This window comes from Lissotriton helveticus, chromosome 6 (genome assembly GCF_964261635.1).
Source record: "Lissotriton helveticus chromosome 6, aLisHel1.1, whole genome shotgun sequence".
Classification (NCBI taxonomy): domain Eukaryota; kingdom Metazoa; phylum Chordata; class Amphibia; order Caudata; family Salamandridae; genus Lissotriton; species Lissotriton helveticus.
In genome coordinates this window covers 1,927,482,497-1,927,499,271 of record NC_136067.1, presented here as the reverse complement: position 1 = coordinate 1,927,499,271, position 16,775 = coordinate 1,927,482,497, and the positions used below count along the sequence as shown (strand labels likewise).

At 43.6% G+C, this 16,775-nt stretch overlaps 1 protein-coding gene across 1 annotated transcript in view; it reads right to left on the bottom strand.

Moving 5' to 3' along the window:
* The window catches only part of FBXO16 (F-box protein 16), a 274,649-nt gene that overhangs the window by 207,879 nt on the left and 49,995 nt on the right, over positions 1-16,775 (bottom strand). Inside the window, exons 3-4 of the mRNA XM_078649904.1 lie at positions 8,844-9,050; positions 3,696-3,860 (exon numbers count right to left, since the gene is read on the bottom strand). Of these exons, the coding sequence (XP_078506030.1) occupies positions 3,696-3,860; positions 8,844-9,050 (372 nt within the window). The remainder of the gene's footprint in view (positions 1-3,695; positions 3,861-8,843; positions 9,051-16,775) is intronic.

Genomic DNA, 16,775 nt, shown 5'->3' with positions numbered 1-16,775 from the left:
ATGTCTAGCGAGCCTGGAGAAGACGGTCAAATGTCAGGCTGTGCCTAACAAATGCCTACTTCCAGCAGGGTGGATCAGTGAGCTGAAGCCTCTCTGCTAACACACTGTGATGTCTGGATGTTGAATCCCTCAAGCAGACTCAGTCTTCACTCTGTCTATCTAGTATCAATGTCAGTTTTCCCACAACTCTTATGGAACAGGTAATACAATCTTTACACGGAACACCACAGCCCAACAACAAAGGAGACACTGTCTCCACCCATCTGCATGACCTGCTCAGGACGTGTTGGTACCTGGTGATGCAACACCTGAGGCTCTACGGAGAGGAGGATGACATATATACTTAAAATGTAAACATGGTAGCCCAGTTGTCAAACCCTCAGGGGATACATGTCTTAATCATTTTGTAATCACTTCTAAGAAGTTATTTGGATGGGGTAATTAGAGTCTGATGAAATACACAGTTTGTTGTAAAAACAAATGTAAAGCCAATCAAAGACTACATATAACATACAGAGTGGGCGCCTTTCTCATTTCAGCTCCTGAGCCTAGCACCATTAGCTCTGCCTTTACTCTACCACAGCTGTAAAACCTTCTAAAGCACTGATCTCCCTGATTCCAGATCTTTTAAATGTACTGAAGGCAGCTGGATGAAAGACATGTGGGATTGAAGCCAGGGATTGTCACTGAAGCACTGGTGGATTCAGCAGTAGCGGATCCGCAAAATAGATCTCCTGTGTTAATTATATATGCAGGGAGACAGACAACACACAGATTTTATTTAATTTGCCAGAAGGATCTTCTAAGATCCAATAGACCCTTTCTTGGAGCTGGAGACCTCCCAGAAATGAATCAAAGAGAGGTTTTACAACTCTATCTGTCCAAGAGAAAAACCTTATTTACTCTGCCCCACCCTTGCTGCTGGGGGAGGGGGTTCTTCCATCTCTTGGAAGGCTCCTATCTCAAGGAAGGCGGCTAGAAACGTAGGAAGCATGACTGATGATGGCCTATCCTTTGATAATCAGATATCTGCGGTGTCGCAAAATTGCAGTCACCATCTTTGGATGTTGTACCACATCTTTGTATTTCTCGCTTTCCTTCACAAAGCGTTACAATCCACAAATCTGTCCAAATCTGAATTTATGTTTGGTAACACAATATAGCATAATCTGTCCCAAATCAGTGTGCATGCAGCACTTTCAGAGTTTAAAAAAGCGAGGAATGGAATGCTTGAATTAATCTCAACCAGGGGTAATTACTCGTGCCATGTCCCAATCTTCGTTATTTTGGACACCATGCCACCTCGATTTGGGCCCAGCTATATGAAAATCAGTCTTGACCCTGCTTCAGATGGAAAAGTCCAGCCCGTACTGCTAGGCCAGTGCCTCCCTGAACCATAACACAAGCAACCCAGAGCCTGTTTCGTCCTACTTCGGGCTTATCAGCCAGGTATAACTTAGTTTCAATGACCCAGTGTGCCTGGGACCCACTTCTGGGCATACCTGTCCCACTTACGGCGGCACATTAAAGAATACAAAAAAGTGATGGATGGAATGCTTGAATTAATTTCAGCCACAGGTAATTACTCGGGCTGCATCCCAAGCCATCATTATTTTGCACACCATTCCACCTCGTTTTGGAGCCACTTTTATGCAAATCAGTCTTGACCCAGCTCCAGTGGGAACAGTCCAGCCCAAACTGCTAAGCCAGATTCCCCTGAACCAAAACACAAGCAACCCAGAACCGAATTTGCCGTACTTAGGATTCATCAGCCAGGTATAGCTTGGTTCCAGTGACACAATGTGCACAGGACCCAGGCCTGGGCATACCTGTCCCACTTAGGGCAACACACTAAAGTATACCAAAAAAGTGATGGATGGAATGTTTGAATTAATTTCAGCCACTGGTAATTTCTTGGGCCACATCCGAATCCATTATTATTTTTCACACCATGCTACCTGTTTGGACCAATCAATATGGAAATCAGTCTTGACTTTGCTCCAGTGGGAACAGTCCAGCCTGAACTCCCACGCCAGGTCCTCCCTGAACCAAAACACGGGCAACCCAGGACCAGTTTCACCCTATTTATGGATCATCAGCCAGGTACAGCTTGGTTCCAGTGACACAGTGTGCATAGGACCCATGCCTGGGCGTACTCGTCCCACTTAGGGCAACACACTATACAAAACAAAATGCTGGGATTAATCTTACATCATTATTTTGCACACCATGCCATCTCAGTTTGATGTTGTGGTTCAGAGAGGACCTGACCTGGCAGGTCGGGTTGGACTGCTTCCATTGGAGCAGAGTCTAATCTGTGGTGGCATGGTGGGCAAAAGAACGATGGGTTGGAGTGCTACCCCGAGGGATTGCCAGTGGTTAGACATTTTGCAAGCATCCTCCCATCCCCTTTTGTATGTTTGATGAAACACTTGCAGAGCATCCAAAATACGCTGTGATAATGCTAGCCAACCTGAGAAATCAGCATTCCTCAGACCGATTAAAACAACTTCATTGACTACCTGTACAAAAAAAAATACAATTCAAAACCTTTTGTATTATGCACCGGATCTTTTATAATCAGGCGTAGAGGGGGTTTTCATTGAATAGATGTCAAAATTCATGTTAAGAAGAAAATAAGCTCATCTGTTGCTCATGGCCAAGATTCAAGATGTGGGGGCAGCAGAGTCAGATTCGTGATGCCCTCACAAGGAACAATTCCAGGCCGCCTAAAGATTAGGAAAATTATTCTTTTTACTTCTTTATTGCAATAGTTTTCAGCAACTGACAATTCCTGCAAAAATTCTATACTGTGAAGAAACTCCTTTATACTGGATGCTATGCTTAATAAATAAGCTATTACAAGTATTATTATAATTATTATAAATACAAATTAATGATGTTGTAGTTAATAATAATAATATCTTCAATCTTTGTACCTGATATGCCTTATTTTAATTCTGCTGCTGAACAGCCTCATAGAAATCTTAGCAGTTCATGTGCTTTCAGAAACTGTACATGAAGATTTGCACTTTCCATCATTCTTAGTAAAGGATACATTCATCCTGATTGGATAATGCAACCAAACTAACAAAACCCCAAATCACCAAAAAAAAGGTAAGTATTTTTCATCCCAGTGCCCTAAGCTTAGTATCAATGTCTAAGGTCACAGATGCAGCCATCACCCTTATCTAAAGAGTCTGTGGGAAGTCAAGTCATTCCAAATCCAAATAACTGACTAACCTATCTACCCCTTAAAATGTACTTTCATGTTTCACTACACTAATTCAACACTAATCCTCTATGGGTCCCGGAGTAGCGTGCTACTCGCCGAAAAAGCGCTCTGACGCCTCATCAGGGGTAGTAAGCGCTATATAAATGCAATTACAATACAATTACAATACAATGTGTACAAAATGACCCGTCAAGCCTTCACTCAAGGGTGAACGTGCATAACAGAGAGAGACACACCACCCAATAGGAGAAGATGACCACCCCCGCCAACTTGGCTACGTCTAGCCCCAGAGGCGAGCCATTGTCACTCTGAGTAAGCGATGAACGTTAAGGCCAGGACCCACAGCCAGGGTCATAAGACCATACCTCCCAAATTAAGAGCACAAACGTTATAGGTTGTCTCCATTAAAATATGCACCTTTCCGTTTCGAAACTTCAGCCTCGCGCCTGTGGCGTCATACCTTGGGTCTGGTGACATGAAGCTCTATAACCATCTCTATGTAATTCCTTTTCCAGATCCCCTGCTCGTACGGCGTTGGCGAAAAGTTGATGTACCAGCCAAAGCGCAGACATTTGGGCATCCAAAGCTGGTCCAGCTCAGTCAGGTACTTCCAGTGCCAGCTCACCTGGGCATAAGGACATGATTAATGTTATCATTCACATATTCATCTCAAGAGCTGCTGCAAATATTGACACATATCAATCAAACAGTTGCCCACGTTTAAGTGGTACACTTAACATCATTTACTATTACATGCCACTGTGACAAGTTCAGAGCTCACCTCCCACCTCACAAGTGACTCCAATAAACCCCACTCGTAGGTTACACCACAACGACCACATTTTCCGACCATGTGCAACATGATCAACCACAAAGCACTCTGGGGCCTTATAAGGGGTATGAATGCGCTATACAAATAATACAATACAATGCCATATTTCGTTCAAAAGTCCACTTATTTTCGATCTATCCATATTATGACATTTCTTTTATCATATCCTCGAGGACAACAAACCATAATGCTTAAAGATTGGTGACAAGGAGGGGGAGACAGAGGAGAGATGATATGACTCGTATGATCCCATCTCTCAAGGTAAGAAAAAAGTAATTCTCAGTGGAACTATAATATAAGGCTTGGTTTATTTACAATCAGGAGACGAGCTAGTCAGTATTCTTTTAAGAACTGTCTGTAGATCCACTCACACCACAGATCAATCTTCAGGGCTTAGCTCAGTTCCTATGCACTTTTTCTGATTTATTTACAGCACTCATCAGTAAGATGCTAAGCATAGTTTTATTTTTGGGTCTCGCTGGAAAAGCATCCGTAAGGATGCATCCAGCTGGAGACCAGTAGCGATCACTTTGGGGGGAATGACGGACCAGAGGGTGCACGAGCTTTTCATCCTGGATTCGGGTGCGCGAGCGCGCACGTCGCCTCCGTCCACGCGTGCGCACACAGCCAGCCACCACACGCGCGCTGCTTACTTTCACTTTACATCCCCCCACCAGTCATCGGATCTTTTTACACACGCATGCATGCATGCATACACACACACACACACAGACACACGTGCACACACAGGCACAAACACACACACAGACTCACGCGCACACACAGGCACAAACACACACACAGACACACTCGCGCGCGCGCGCACATGTCCCCCCCCACTCCCACCCCACTCACCGAGTTCTTTTCCTGTGTCCCTCTCTCCTTCGGCAGGCAGCGGCAGGCAGCGGGTCATCCTTAGCAGCAGGCGGGGCTCTCCACGAGCACAGGAGCCCCGCTAGCTGACGCGCAAATCTTCCGGCAATCTTCCGGCTGACGGGCACAGAAGCGCTTCGGCACAGGAGCGCGGGGTAGGCTCCCGTCGGCTTCCTGTCTTTTTGCGGCCCCGCCCCCGTCCCAACACAGGTTGCCTGGCTTCCTGTACAAGCCGGGCTGCGGCGGTGAGTTTTTATTATACTTGTTTTTAGCGCAATACGACATATAATGTAAGTGATAGCAAAATAAATTATTAACAGTGTCGGGAATGGCACCACCTCAGTAAATGTTTAATTGTGTTGTGATGAGCATGCCTTAGGTTTTTATTGTTCTAAAGTTCAATGTAAGTGTGTGCATACACGCTTATTACTTTCCATGTACAAACAGGCTTGCGCCTTCGGAGATGCTTTGAATGGACTAGTGTCACTGATGGTTCAGCGGCCGAGCCAGCCGCCGTTTCGTCTGCTCATTTGCTGGTTCCAGAGGAGGCTGGCACGAGAGATAACTAGGTCTCGAGACTAGGTTAGAGGTAATGAAGGACACTGTGCCTGGGCCGTGCTATCAACTGCAGGACATTCGAGCACCAAACAACACCCTGTCGTTCGCCTGTGCTGTCCCTTTCTGGACCTTTCTCAGAATGCAATGTTTATAGAGACTTTCTCGCCAGTCAAATGTGAAGTGCTCTGAAACGGTTGTTTTTTTTTGTTACATTTGGCGCTTTCAAATTAATTTGTAACTTGCTGCATTATACTATCGCGGTGTTGTCTCTGTAGAATATTTGCCTCGGTCTGTGTTCCATCGGTAATCCGTTTAACCCCCTTTGTGAACGTTAGGGGTCTGGGAGTTGAGCTGACAGGATTGTCTTGTTTTCAACTTCCCAGCTCTATCGAGATATGTCGTCGGGACAATCAAGGCGCGAGTGGATTTACCTGGGAGGGTGGGGTGGGGAGGGTCGCAACACAAAAAGAAACAGGATTGTGGGGTTTGTGTGACCACAAGAGGGGCGAGCACGCAGGAGGGCGCGACTATTCTTGTGCTTGAGTGTCTGCCATTTATTGCAGTATTATACCTCTACTTGTATTGTACTTTGTGCGCTGTTGTAACCTGCACACATGTCACGTTTTCCTCCTGTAATGCACCGTTTGCTACCTCTTGTATTTTGTTTGCTCACAATTGTCATTTTTGCCTCATGTAACTTAACGTTTGCTTTTGTAATTTGTTCACTTGTAATGTTCTCCTCATGTATCAGTTCTGTTCCTATTGTGAAGCGCTTTGACACTTTCGGGTAAAGTCCACGCTATATAAAAACGCATAAAATCACTCTATACCGGTGTGTGTTGAATTCCGCCTGCTTAGGACCTGCACTTCTCCTTGCTCCGGGAGGGTACCCCTAACCAGGGATTTTGAGCAGGGGCTGGAACAGGGTTGAAGGGAAGTGATTCTAACAATGGGGCTGTCAGAGCAAAGCCTGTCAGCTCTAGTCTCTGACTGCTGAATGCCAGTACGCTCCCCCCCCCCCGCTGAGCCACAGGGAATTCATTCAGTAGAGGCTTATTTTCATAATGAAAGGATGGTTCACTTATAAGGACATTGCAGGCCCTGCACCACATTGTGACTAACAGCACAGGGACCAATCACTCTATATTTGTAAGGTAGGGTGTGCTGTCTTCAACGTAAGTCGACCCAGAACAAAAAAAAAAAACTAAGAAAAGCAAATTTGTTGTTAGTTGGCAGAGAGAGCTTTGGTGCCCATGTGCTGAATTTTGTGTGAATGTGTGAGTGCGTGCCCGGCCCTGCCAGTGATGGTCATAGTGTGGTAGCCCAAGCCGGTGACTCCCGATTTACCAATAAAATGTACCTGCACCCACGTCTCTTTTGTGGAGAGTATGCCACATTTTGGCAACGAGGATGGAATCCCATCCTCGTCGCCAGCTACTATGTGGTGGTCGGAGCAACAAGCAGGCATCAATAATCAATCCTACAGCATTTGTAAAGCGCAGTAGGAAGCAGAGACCAGGCAATGTGAGCATTGACTCATTACACTACTTCTATGCCTTGACAGTGTGCCTGTCTCCCCTCTGTCCGTACCACCCCCTTGCAATTCCTTTTTACATCCTGAAGTGAAGGTCGCGCTGCCCCTTAAATGCTAATGCCCATCTCTTCTTAGCCTCTTTCTGTAATCATGACCAGGTCTCTCCTCTACTCACATCATTTCATGTATCTCTCTATGGTTGTGACTACGGTAGCACATGCGCACAAGCCAGACTTAGTCAAGTCAATGGCATTTGGTGCACAACATTCATCCTAGGTTGAGTGGTTGCTTTTTTAGGGCTCGCTGGTACTTCTTCCGAAGGATGCGTCCAGCTGGGAGCCTTTTAGTTACCTGACTCGGGGGAATGAGGGACAAAAGAGTGTTACGAGCTTGGATTTGGGTGCGCTAACGCGCACGCCCAGCCCGGCGCCGTGCACGTCCCCTGCCACAGATTCCCTGAACACAGACATACACACATGCACACGCAGGCAGGAAGGCACACACACACACACGCGCGCACCCTCCCCTACTTCCCCCGACTCACCGGAACACCCCCCCGCCGCACACACACACAGGAGCGCACCTACACGCACGCACGCACACACACATACAGAGACCACGCCATACAAGCCCCCCGCCCCCCCGCTCGCTCTCACCGCTCCCGGTTTCCTTCCCGCTCTGATTGGCTCCACAACCGGACTCCAGAACCCAATCAGAGGCCGATCACCCTGCGCAAGATAGCGGCCGGGACAAAGGACGACAGACGAGAACGTTGCGAAGCAGTGCGCGTGCGCGTGCGCAGCTAAAGGTCACGCCTACTAACATGCCGCCCTCCGGTTGCGTCCGCCACCGCCATACAAGCCCACCACCCCCACCCCTCGCTCTCACCGCTCCCGGTTTCCTTCCCGCTCTGGCTCCACAACCGGACTCCAGAACCCAATCAGAGGCCGATCACCCTGCGCAAGATAGCGCCTGGGACAAAGGACGACAGACGAGAACGTTGCGAAGCAGTGCGCGTGCGCAGCTTAAGGTCACGCCTACTAACATGCCGCCCTCCGGTTGCGTAAGCGCTATGTGACGGACTACGGTTTGCCACGATCGATTCCCCAATGAGTTCGTTTCTCATCTTGTAATGGTCTTCCTACACGGAGCTAGTTCCAAACACTATGCTTATTTTGCAACAATTATTTTAGAATATCTGAAATGCAGCTTTTTTGGCTGCTCTAAAAGGAAAGTTTAGGCGGTACTAGGGAAGATAACTAACAACTCGCTTAGCCCCTACCAGCACAGACACTACGTACACATATTTTGTCACGGGACATTAAGCGCATGCATTCTACCAGCACCCTGCAACACTGGGGATTTACAGGAATCCAAACACCAGCGTAAAGTACTCGAACAACAATGATGTCTGTCTTATAAATGTCACAATTTTTTTTTAATATTTCACTTCTGTTCTTGGATTTTCGTGAAAATACAACACATATTGCATTACAAAAACTATAGGTGTCACATTTGTGAAAGCTAAAACTATTGGCATTGTAAATGACAAAGCTATTAATTTAGCTATTTTCAAAACCAACACATAAATAAAAAAAATGTCATTTACAATACCAATAGCTCAAACTTTCCTAATGCGAGACCTATTGCATTGCAAATGCTTGTTTTAAAAGCAAGGCTACAGAAGCACTCTGGGTGATTATTACAATGTAGAAGACCGTGGAGAAAGTTACAGCAGAGGAGCTGTAAACCACTGGAGATGTGCGCTCAGACTTGTCGACCATGATTCAGGATGCACACATGCCATTTACCTGTGAACATCGACATAGGCTTCGAGGGTCCAGGAAGGAAAAGATGTACAGAGATAAAACTTTGGGGAGCACGGTTGTGAAATCCAGAGCCTCAGATGGAACTTTGCTTTGCAGCTGCTTGAAACAGAACTTCATCTGAGACATTGAACACCTGTCAAAGAGGTCCATTAGAATCCTTCGCCTCTGAGCATCCGTCCATTTGTCAAACTGAAAGGAGGATAATGAGACAAGGAGAAATCACAGGAAAGGACGATGAAAATCTGTCAGTCAAGACATTAGGCAGTACAGCTAAAATCAAAATATCACAAATGTGATGATAAGTGTCAACAGTAAAGTGTAGTTAGACATCACCAAACAAATTAATATTCTGTAAAAACATATTGTGGGTGATTGTTAGATATTTGGGGCTGGCTAGATAAAGCACGATTCTGGTCAACTGGGTGACCCCCTTAAAGCTGCCAGCTTCAGAAAATATCTAATACCTCCACATTAATTACTAGATGGTAGTATAATATAAGTGAAGAATGATTTCATCAATGCTGTGCTTCCTTAACCCTTTCCACGCTGGGCCAATTTCCCTGCGGTGCGGGGGAGGAGGGCTCGCGCGCGTCGCCGCGGTACTCATGATGAGTCCAGCTCGTCATGCTGCACAGTGGAGCTGTGCTTATGACGAGCTGGACTCGCCATGACTCCACCCACTCCTTTGGAACGCCCGCAGAGGCGGGGAATTAGACGCGCGTGGGAGGGCCGCGGCTGTTATGTTGAGCTCAGCTCGTCATGAGCACAGCTCCACTGTGCCTCATGACGAGCTCAGCTCGTCATAAGCATGGAAGGGAGTGATGTACTCGGTTGTGGGTGTCTGTGCACCTTGGTTCAAAGCACACATGACCAGGTATATAAGTTCTCTATGAGTACGGGTGTATGGTAGTAGGTCTGGAGTGGAATGTATTTATCATTATGAAGAGCAAATGTTACCATGTAGGTTCATGTATAGTAACTTTTTGAAAAAATGCGGCGCCAATAAGACATTGTTTGATAAAATATTTCTCAAACATATACCTTCATCACTTATAAATCCTCCACTAGTGGCTAGCAGAGGTTTACTTATGTGATTTAAGTAGTGCACGCCATTCAAATCCCATCTATTAATATTATGTTGATGTCTGTTCTTTTACCTCCACCTTGAGCTTTTAGTGGGAAACTTCCAGTTGAGCCTGACGACGATGCAGAAGTAATTAACACAACCACACCAAGGCTCTGGAACAAGCTCCCCTTCCTCTCGGACTCCCCTTCCTCCCAAAACAATCATGGAAGTAAATCAAACCCCACCTTATTACTGTGGTCCTGCTGTCAGTAGACGGGCTCTTCTACCCATTGACTAATCCCTTTCCAATTGACTATTTCCCCAGCCCTCAATTACTGTCCACCAACAAATACGTGCGTCCGCAGTAGGTGTGTAGATATCCTTGAATGGACTCTAAGTGAGCGAGCCTGATATGTGCATCCTGGGTTTCTGCAAAGTGAGTAACTTCTCTCCAAATCCAGGTTCTTGCTACATTGCATAACCCATGGGCTGCAAGAATCCACAAACTTTCTTGTTATTAAAAATGTGATCAGACGGAGACCCGTCACCATTCACCAAATTGACTATCAATGTTTCTTTACCCACAGGAAACAATAACTTAAAATGAACGTGATATTGGACTTAACTCGAACAAAAAGCACCGTGAGTGAAACTGTCTTGCCACATATTTTTCTCTGTATAATGTTCCTAATCCAGCCTCTGCTCAACTATTATAAATGTGGAAGCTTTGTCATCTTTAATTGCAGTAAAGTCTACAAATGTATACATGGCCCCCATTGGAAACGCTACAGCCTCCAGTAGACATTACTGTAGACTAGAAGATGGAAGCTCAGAAAACATCTATGTGGATTTACTAAACAGGTAGCTGTCACAACGAGCAATCACGCAGTCTTGGCACTTTAACGTGAACAGGTGTTGCTGGTAGGTAAACTTAAAAAACTCAAGCACAGCATTCATCTGTCGGTGACTGTTGTCAGACAGCACAGCAAATAAAAGCAAAGAAAACAAGTGCCTCGGCTATCGACATGACATTGTAGCAACTTTGGGATGTTGACCACCTAAGTGTTGTTGAAATGGAGACTGAACCAAAGCATCCAGGTGGGTTTCTCAAATATGCAGATTTAAAAATTCTTATATTTATTTTCCTTCTAAGTGTTTCCAAGTCACTGAATACACTCAGTTTATTCTGTAGATCAGTGTCATCCATCGCTTGTGTCCATAACATGTTCCATCATAATACACCTTACTGCTTTCAAGCACACTGTGAAGTTTTAAGGTCTACAGACAGAAGAAGATGTGGACTCGGAAAATAGACAATATCATTATACCTTAATATCATTGCCAATATATTGAGGACAAAATATATTGTATTGACAGGTAAGTCCACACATATGTACCTTGACCATATAAATATAAATATATATATATATATATACACCTGTGAGCAAGGTCTCCGTAGAGACCGAAACGCGTAAGGTGCTGCTGGCTCGCTGTTGGAAAGCTGAATAAAAATTACTATTGACAAATAGAACGTGTGGCGTAAATTTGAAGGAACACGAGAGTGCACGAAGCAACAACTCTCTGACCAAGGGAAAACGGAACTGGATATATATATATATATATATATATATATATATATATATATATATATATATATATATATTTTTGTAACTCGTCTCATACACGCTCCCATAAACCAGGAAAAGACGATACGGACCCAAAATGCTGGTGCTATTGATTTTTTTCGTGCCCTGCACCACCGCCTAATTATATATATATGCACCACCAGCGTTCTGGCAGCATGCCGACATCAACCGCAATTCATTGTATATATATATATATATATCTTCAAGCACATAAAAGATGACACCACACTCTTCTCAGATGGTTAAATCGATTTATTCCAGCTCTGCAATTAACTTCCTTCACCTACGCGTTTCGAACAGTAAATGTTCCTGATCACGGTAGTTACAAGTCCGTTTTCGCTTTCTGTTGATTTATACCTTCCTACCCACTGTGTCTATTAGGAGGCATTGTGGGAGTGGTAGTTTGTACTTGGCTTGAATTAAGCCATTATCGAATTCCCCACATATGTTGTAAGCCACATATCCGTGTTTGTATTATCATTGTATACATAAGCCCATTTTGGCTGGGTTATTGTCAATCACACAACCATGCTGCTGGAAATGATAGAAACATGCTTAACCAACAACGTGTTCCTGTTCAATAGTGGAGTATACTCTCAAAATCGTGGAACTGCAATGGGGGTTTCCTTCTCTCCAAGCTATGCTAATCTTACCATGGGGTGGTGGGAGAAACACATAGCTTGGAGAGAAGAAAACGACCCATATACCACAAAGGTGGTCTTGTGGTTGAGATTCATCGACGACCTGTTCCTATTGTGGAAGGGCACAAAAGAGGAACTGCTTCAGTATATAGCAATCTTGAATACCAACAATGTGGGTCTACAATTTACATTCAATATTCAGGAAAAAGAAAGTGATCAGGAACATTTACTGTTCGAAACGCGTAGGTGAAGGAAGTTAATTGCAGAGCTGGAATAAATCGCTTTAACCATCTGAGAAGAGTGCGGTGTCATCTTTTGTGTGCTTGAAGATTGATTGCGAGTCCTGTCCTTGACTCGGCGCCTGCACCAGCTGAAAGGTCGCTCCTCCGAATCCAGGGACGTTTGCTTTGAAAAATTGTGTCAAAGGAGAGAGCCCAGCACCCTAGACCCATCGATAACAAGAAAGAACTGTGTTACGTGCGGAGTTGGTGAAACAGTAACAACCTGAGGGATCAACAGACTGTCTGAAAAGAAAAACCTCCCTTGAAAGTGTAAAACTTCACCAGCGAAAAACCGCCAACACGAGGGAAATAAAAATAAACTACCGGCAGTGGAAGAAGAACACACCCGCTCGTGACCTGGTTGAGCGCCGACGCGGAATTGCCGGAGGGCAGTGAGCGGAACGGGAGTCTCCCGGGTAAGTCAATAAATCGAGCGCGGCGTGTTTTTGAATGCCGTTCGTTTAAAGAGTGTTGCAGCGAATGAGACTATACGAAGTTAAAGACTTCTTGAAACTTCGCATTATTGGCTTAATTAAGTCCTGTCATTATCTCGGGTAAAGCATCCAGCTCCATAAGGCCAAGTGCCTAGAAACAATCATAATTTCCTACGCTTCAGGAGCAAGTCGTCTCAATACGGCGAAAACAATAAAATACAGGAAAAGCAAATAACGCGCAAACCCAGCGTTTTGTTTTTCTTCTTTTCAGACACTAATTATAACTAAAAACGAAATGGAAAAGAGAGCCGCAAGGCGCATTGAAAAGGCGGAAAGTCTGTTCTCCCAAACTCAACCTGCTGCCATTATCTCAGATCCTAAAGCAACTACCTCTATGAACCTATGTACAACCCTGAAACAATTATTTCAACAATTAGAAAAATTATTACGTAAAGAGATCTCACGAGCCTGGGAAATAATCACGCTTGAAAAATATCTGGAACTAGGATTAGTACCAAGAGGTCTCCGTATATTTACACTCCCAAATCACCCAGATACTAGTGTAGAGATGCTGGCGGAATGGGGACACAACAATATGGAGTGTTCAAGAAATATGATATTAATTATAATCAAACATGCCAAAATAGGAGTGGATGAACTGCACACGAAAATAGAGGAGATAGAACGACAAATCAAGGCCTCACAAGAAGGAGAGGAGGAAATCAAAAAACTGAGAACAATAATGGAAAACAACTTGGATAGACATGAAAATGAAATAGAGGAGAGAAAACAACGTAAATTTAAAAGGGATCAATATGATTATGCTAATGGTGCTATCTTCACGTTTGCCAAAAGGTTTGATGCCCTGAAACAACAAACTGGAACCAATCAAAAATCGAAGGGAATGACACCAGGGGCAAGCGAAACGGAATCAGACGCCAGTGAAGGAGAACAAAGAATGAGAGCAGGAAAAACAACAACACCAAAGAGCTTTTCTTTTTTAGAGGAAATGGAAATGTTGTATCAGGATCAACAAAATCCACAAATAAAAGGGAGAGGTCGGAGCAGAGGCAGAGGCAGAGGCAGAGGAAGATCTGGGGGCCAAGGACGGGGCCAATATATAAACCCAAACCAAAGCGCAAAACCAGAAGAGCAAAACACTCCAAGATACCCATTGCGCAACCACACCCTGCCAAGGAAATAAACAGTGAAAACCCAGATGACTCCAATCTGATAATCAACTTGTCGAATTACCAGCTGTCATCAACAGAACAAAAACTACTCAATAAAGGCCTAACCTTTAGCCCGGAAAAACACCATGATAATGTGGAAACCAAAATAGATATATACAAGTATGTCCGTAAATTAAAGTTTAAAAAATTCTTTGCCAAAAGACCGAGAAGAATTGAAAAAGATCCAAGCAAAGATGAAGTTCCCACGCAGAAAGGATATACTGTCTCAGAAATACCAGCATTAAAGGTGGCTTATGAATTAGCACACGATGAGAATGACTTGACAATAACGGACACACAAGTATTAAGAGAAATGGAAATTCCACATAATACACATCTAAAAACCAATTTTAAGCAACAATCTAAATTTTGCCCAGCATTATACCCAGGCAATAGAATTGATGCTTTTCATGACCTCGTAAATATGGATCTTGAAACAAGGAGTAATAACAACAACCACAGAAAGGAAAATCTATCTTGGGAGGAACGTCAAGCTTTGAAATCGCTAAAAGAAAACCTGAGAATAGAAATAAAACCCGCCGACAAAGGGGGAAATATTGTGATTCTTAATAAAACAGACTACATTGAAGAGGCCAACCGACAACTAAATGATGTGAACAACTACACAAAATTGAAAGCAAATCCAATAAAAGAAATGACAACATCTATACACCAAAAGATAGAACAATGGCAGGAAAAAGGACTGCTCAATCAAGAGGAGAAAAACTTTCTAACAGTCTCGAATCCAATTATGCCAACGATTTACTTTTTACCAAAAGTTCACAAAACATTAAACAAACCACCGGCCAGACCAATAATATCCAGCTGTGGATCTTTGTATGAAAACATTGCTTCATATGTGGACTATTTTTTAGCCCCCATTGTACCAACACTCAACTCCTTCATAAAAGACACTGGAGATTTTCCCCGAATCCTCATGGAGATGGAATGGCACCCTACATACTTACTAGCCACCATAGATGTGGTGTCGCTGTACACATCAATTGACCACCAATTGGGCCTACGAGCAGTGGCATATTTTCTCAAACAACGACCTATTGGGGAACTCAATCACACAACCATGCTGCTGGAAATGATAGAAACATGCTTAACCAACAACGTGTTCCTGTTCAATAGTGGAGTATACTCTCAAAATCGTGGAGCTGCAATGGGGGTTTCCTTCTCTCCAAGCTATGCTAATCTTACCATGGGGTGGTGGGAGAAACACATAGCTTGGAGAGAAGAAAACGACCCATATACCACAAAGGTGGTCTTGTGGTTGAGATTCATTGACGACCTGTTCCTATTGTGGAAGGGCACAAAAGAGGAACTGCTTCAGTATATAGCAATCTTGAATACCAACAATGTGGGTCTACAATTTACATTCAATATTCAGGAAAAAGAAATTGATTTCCTGGATACGAAGGTGTACATAAAAGGGGATAAAATTCATACAACCCTGTTTCGCAAACAGACCTCCACAAACAGTATCCTCCATGGAACCAGTTTCCATCCAGAGTCTCTTAAGAAGAATGTACCCTATGGGGAATTCTTACGTATGAAACGTAACTGCTCAGAACCTATGGAAATGGAGAAGAAATTCACAGAAACCACTCAACGATTCATGCGAAGAGGTTATAACATCAAGACTATCAAGTCGGGAGAACAAAGAGCAAGAAAGAAGACAAGAACTGAAACCCTAATTGTTAAAAAGAAAGAGAAAACACAACAGACAGATGAGAAACCACGTCTCATTTTGACATACTCGAAAGAAAGTGTACAAATCAGAAAGATTGTCACAAAATACTGGAATGTTCTAAAAAAGGATTTGGACATTGGTCAAATGATTGGTGATGCACCATTGATCTCCTTTAGAAAAGCACCATCTCTTGGTGACACATTGGTCAACAGTCACTTTATTGATAAAAAAGAGGAATCATGGTTGCAAAAAAGACAAAAAGGTTTTTCAAAATGTCTATCTTGCAAAGCGTGCAAGATTGGAAAAAACATGAAATCATTGAATGATCCTAAAGGCCAACCTTTTGAAATAAAACATAAAATAACATGTGAATCACACTATGTGGTTTATTTACTTGAATGTGACTGTGGCAAACGATACATCGGATCGACCATTTGTGCCCTTAAGAAACGGATGTTGGAACACATCAGGGCGATACAAAACAAAGACCAAACTTATGCCATGGCCAAACACTTAATGACACACAAAAATAAAACATGGCAAGATGTCAGATACTCAGGAATAGCAATGGTGCCAGAGAATGAAAGAGGAGGAAATCGCCTACAGAAATTGAGACGATTGGAATCCAAATTGATAATTAGATTCAAGACCAAAGTCCCGATCGGTCTGAACGGGGACGAAGAACTGTCTGCACATTTGTGAAGGGACTATCATGAACTTGTAATTTAGAATTTGCGTTCTCATCTTTGTTTTACACCTATGTTTCCAATATCAGTCTGGCAAAATGAAACACAAGAGGTAAAAAACAAAGCATGAAATATAATTAAACATAGAACATTTAAAATATAGACTCTTAACCTGGACAGTGCAAAAACTGCACGTTTCTCTTTTTCAAATTTCTGAATATAATGTTAA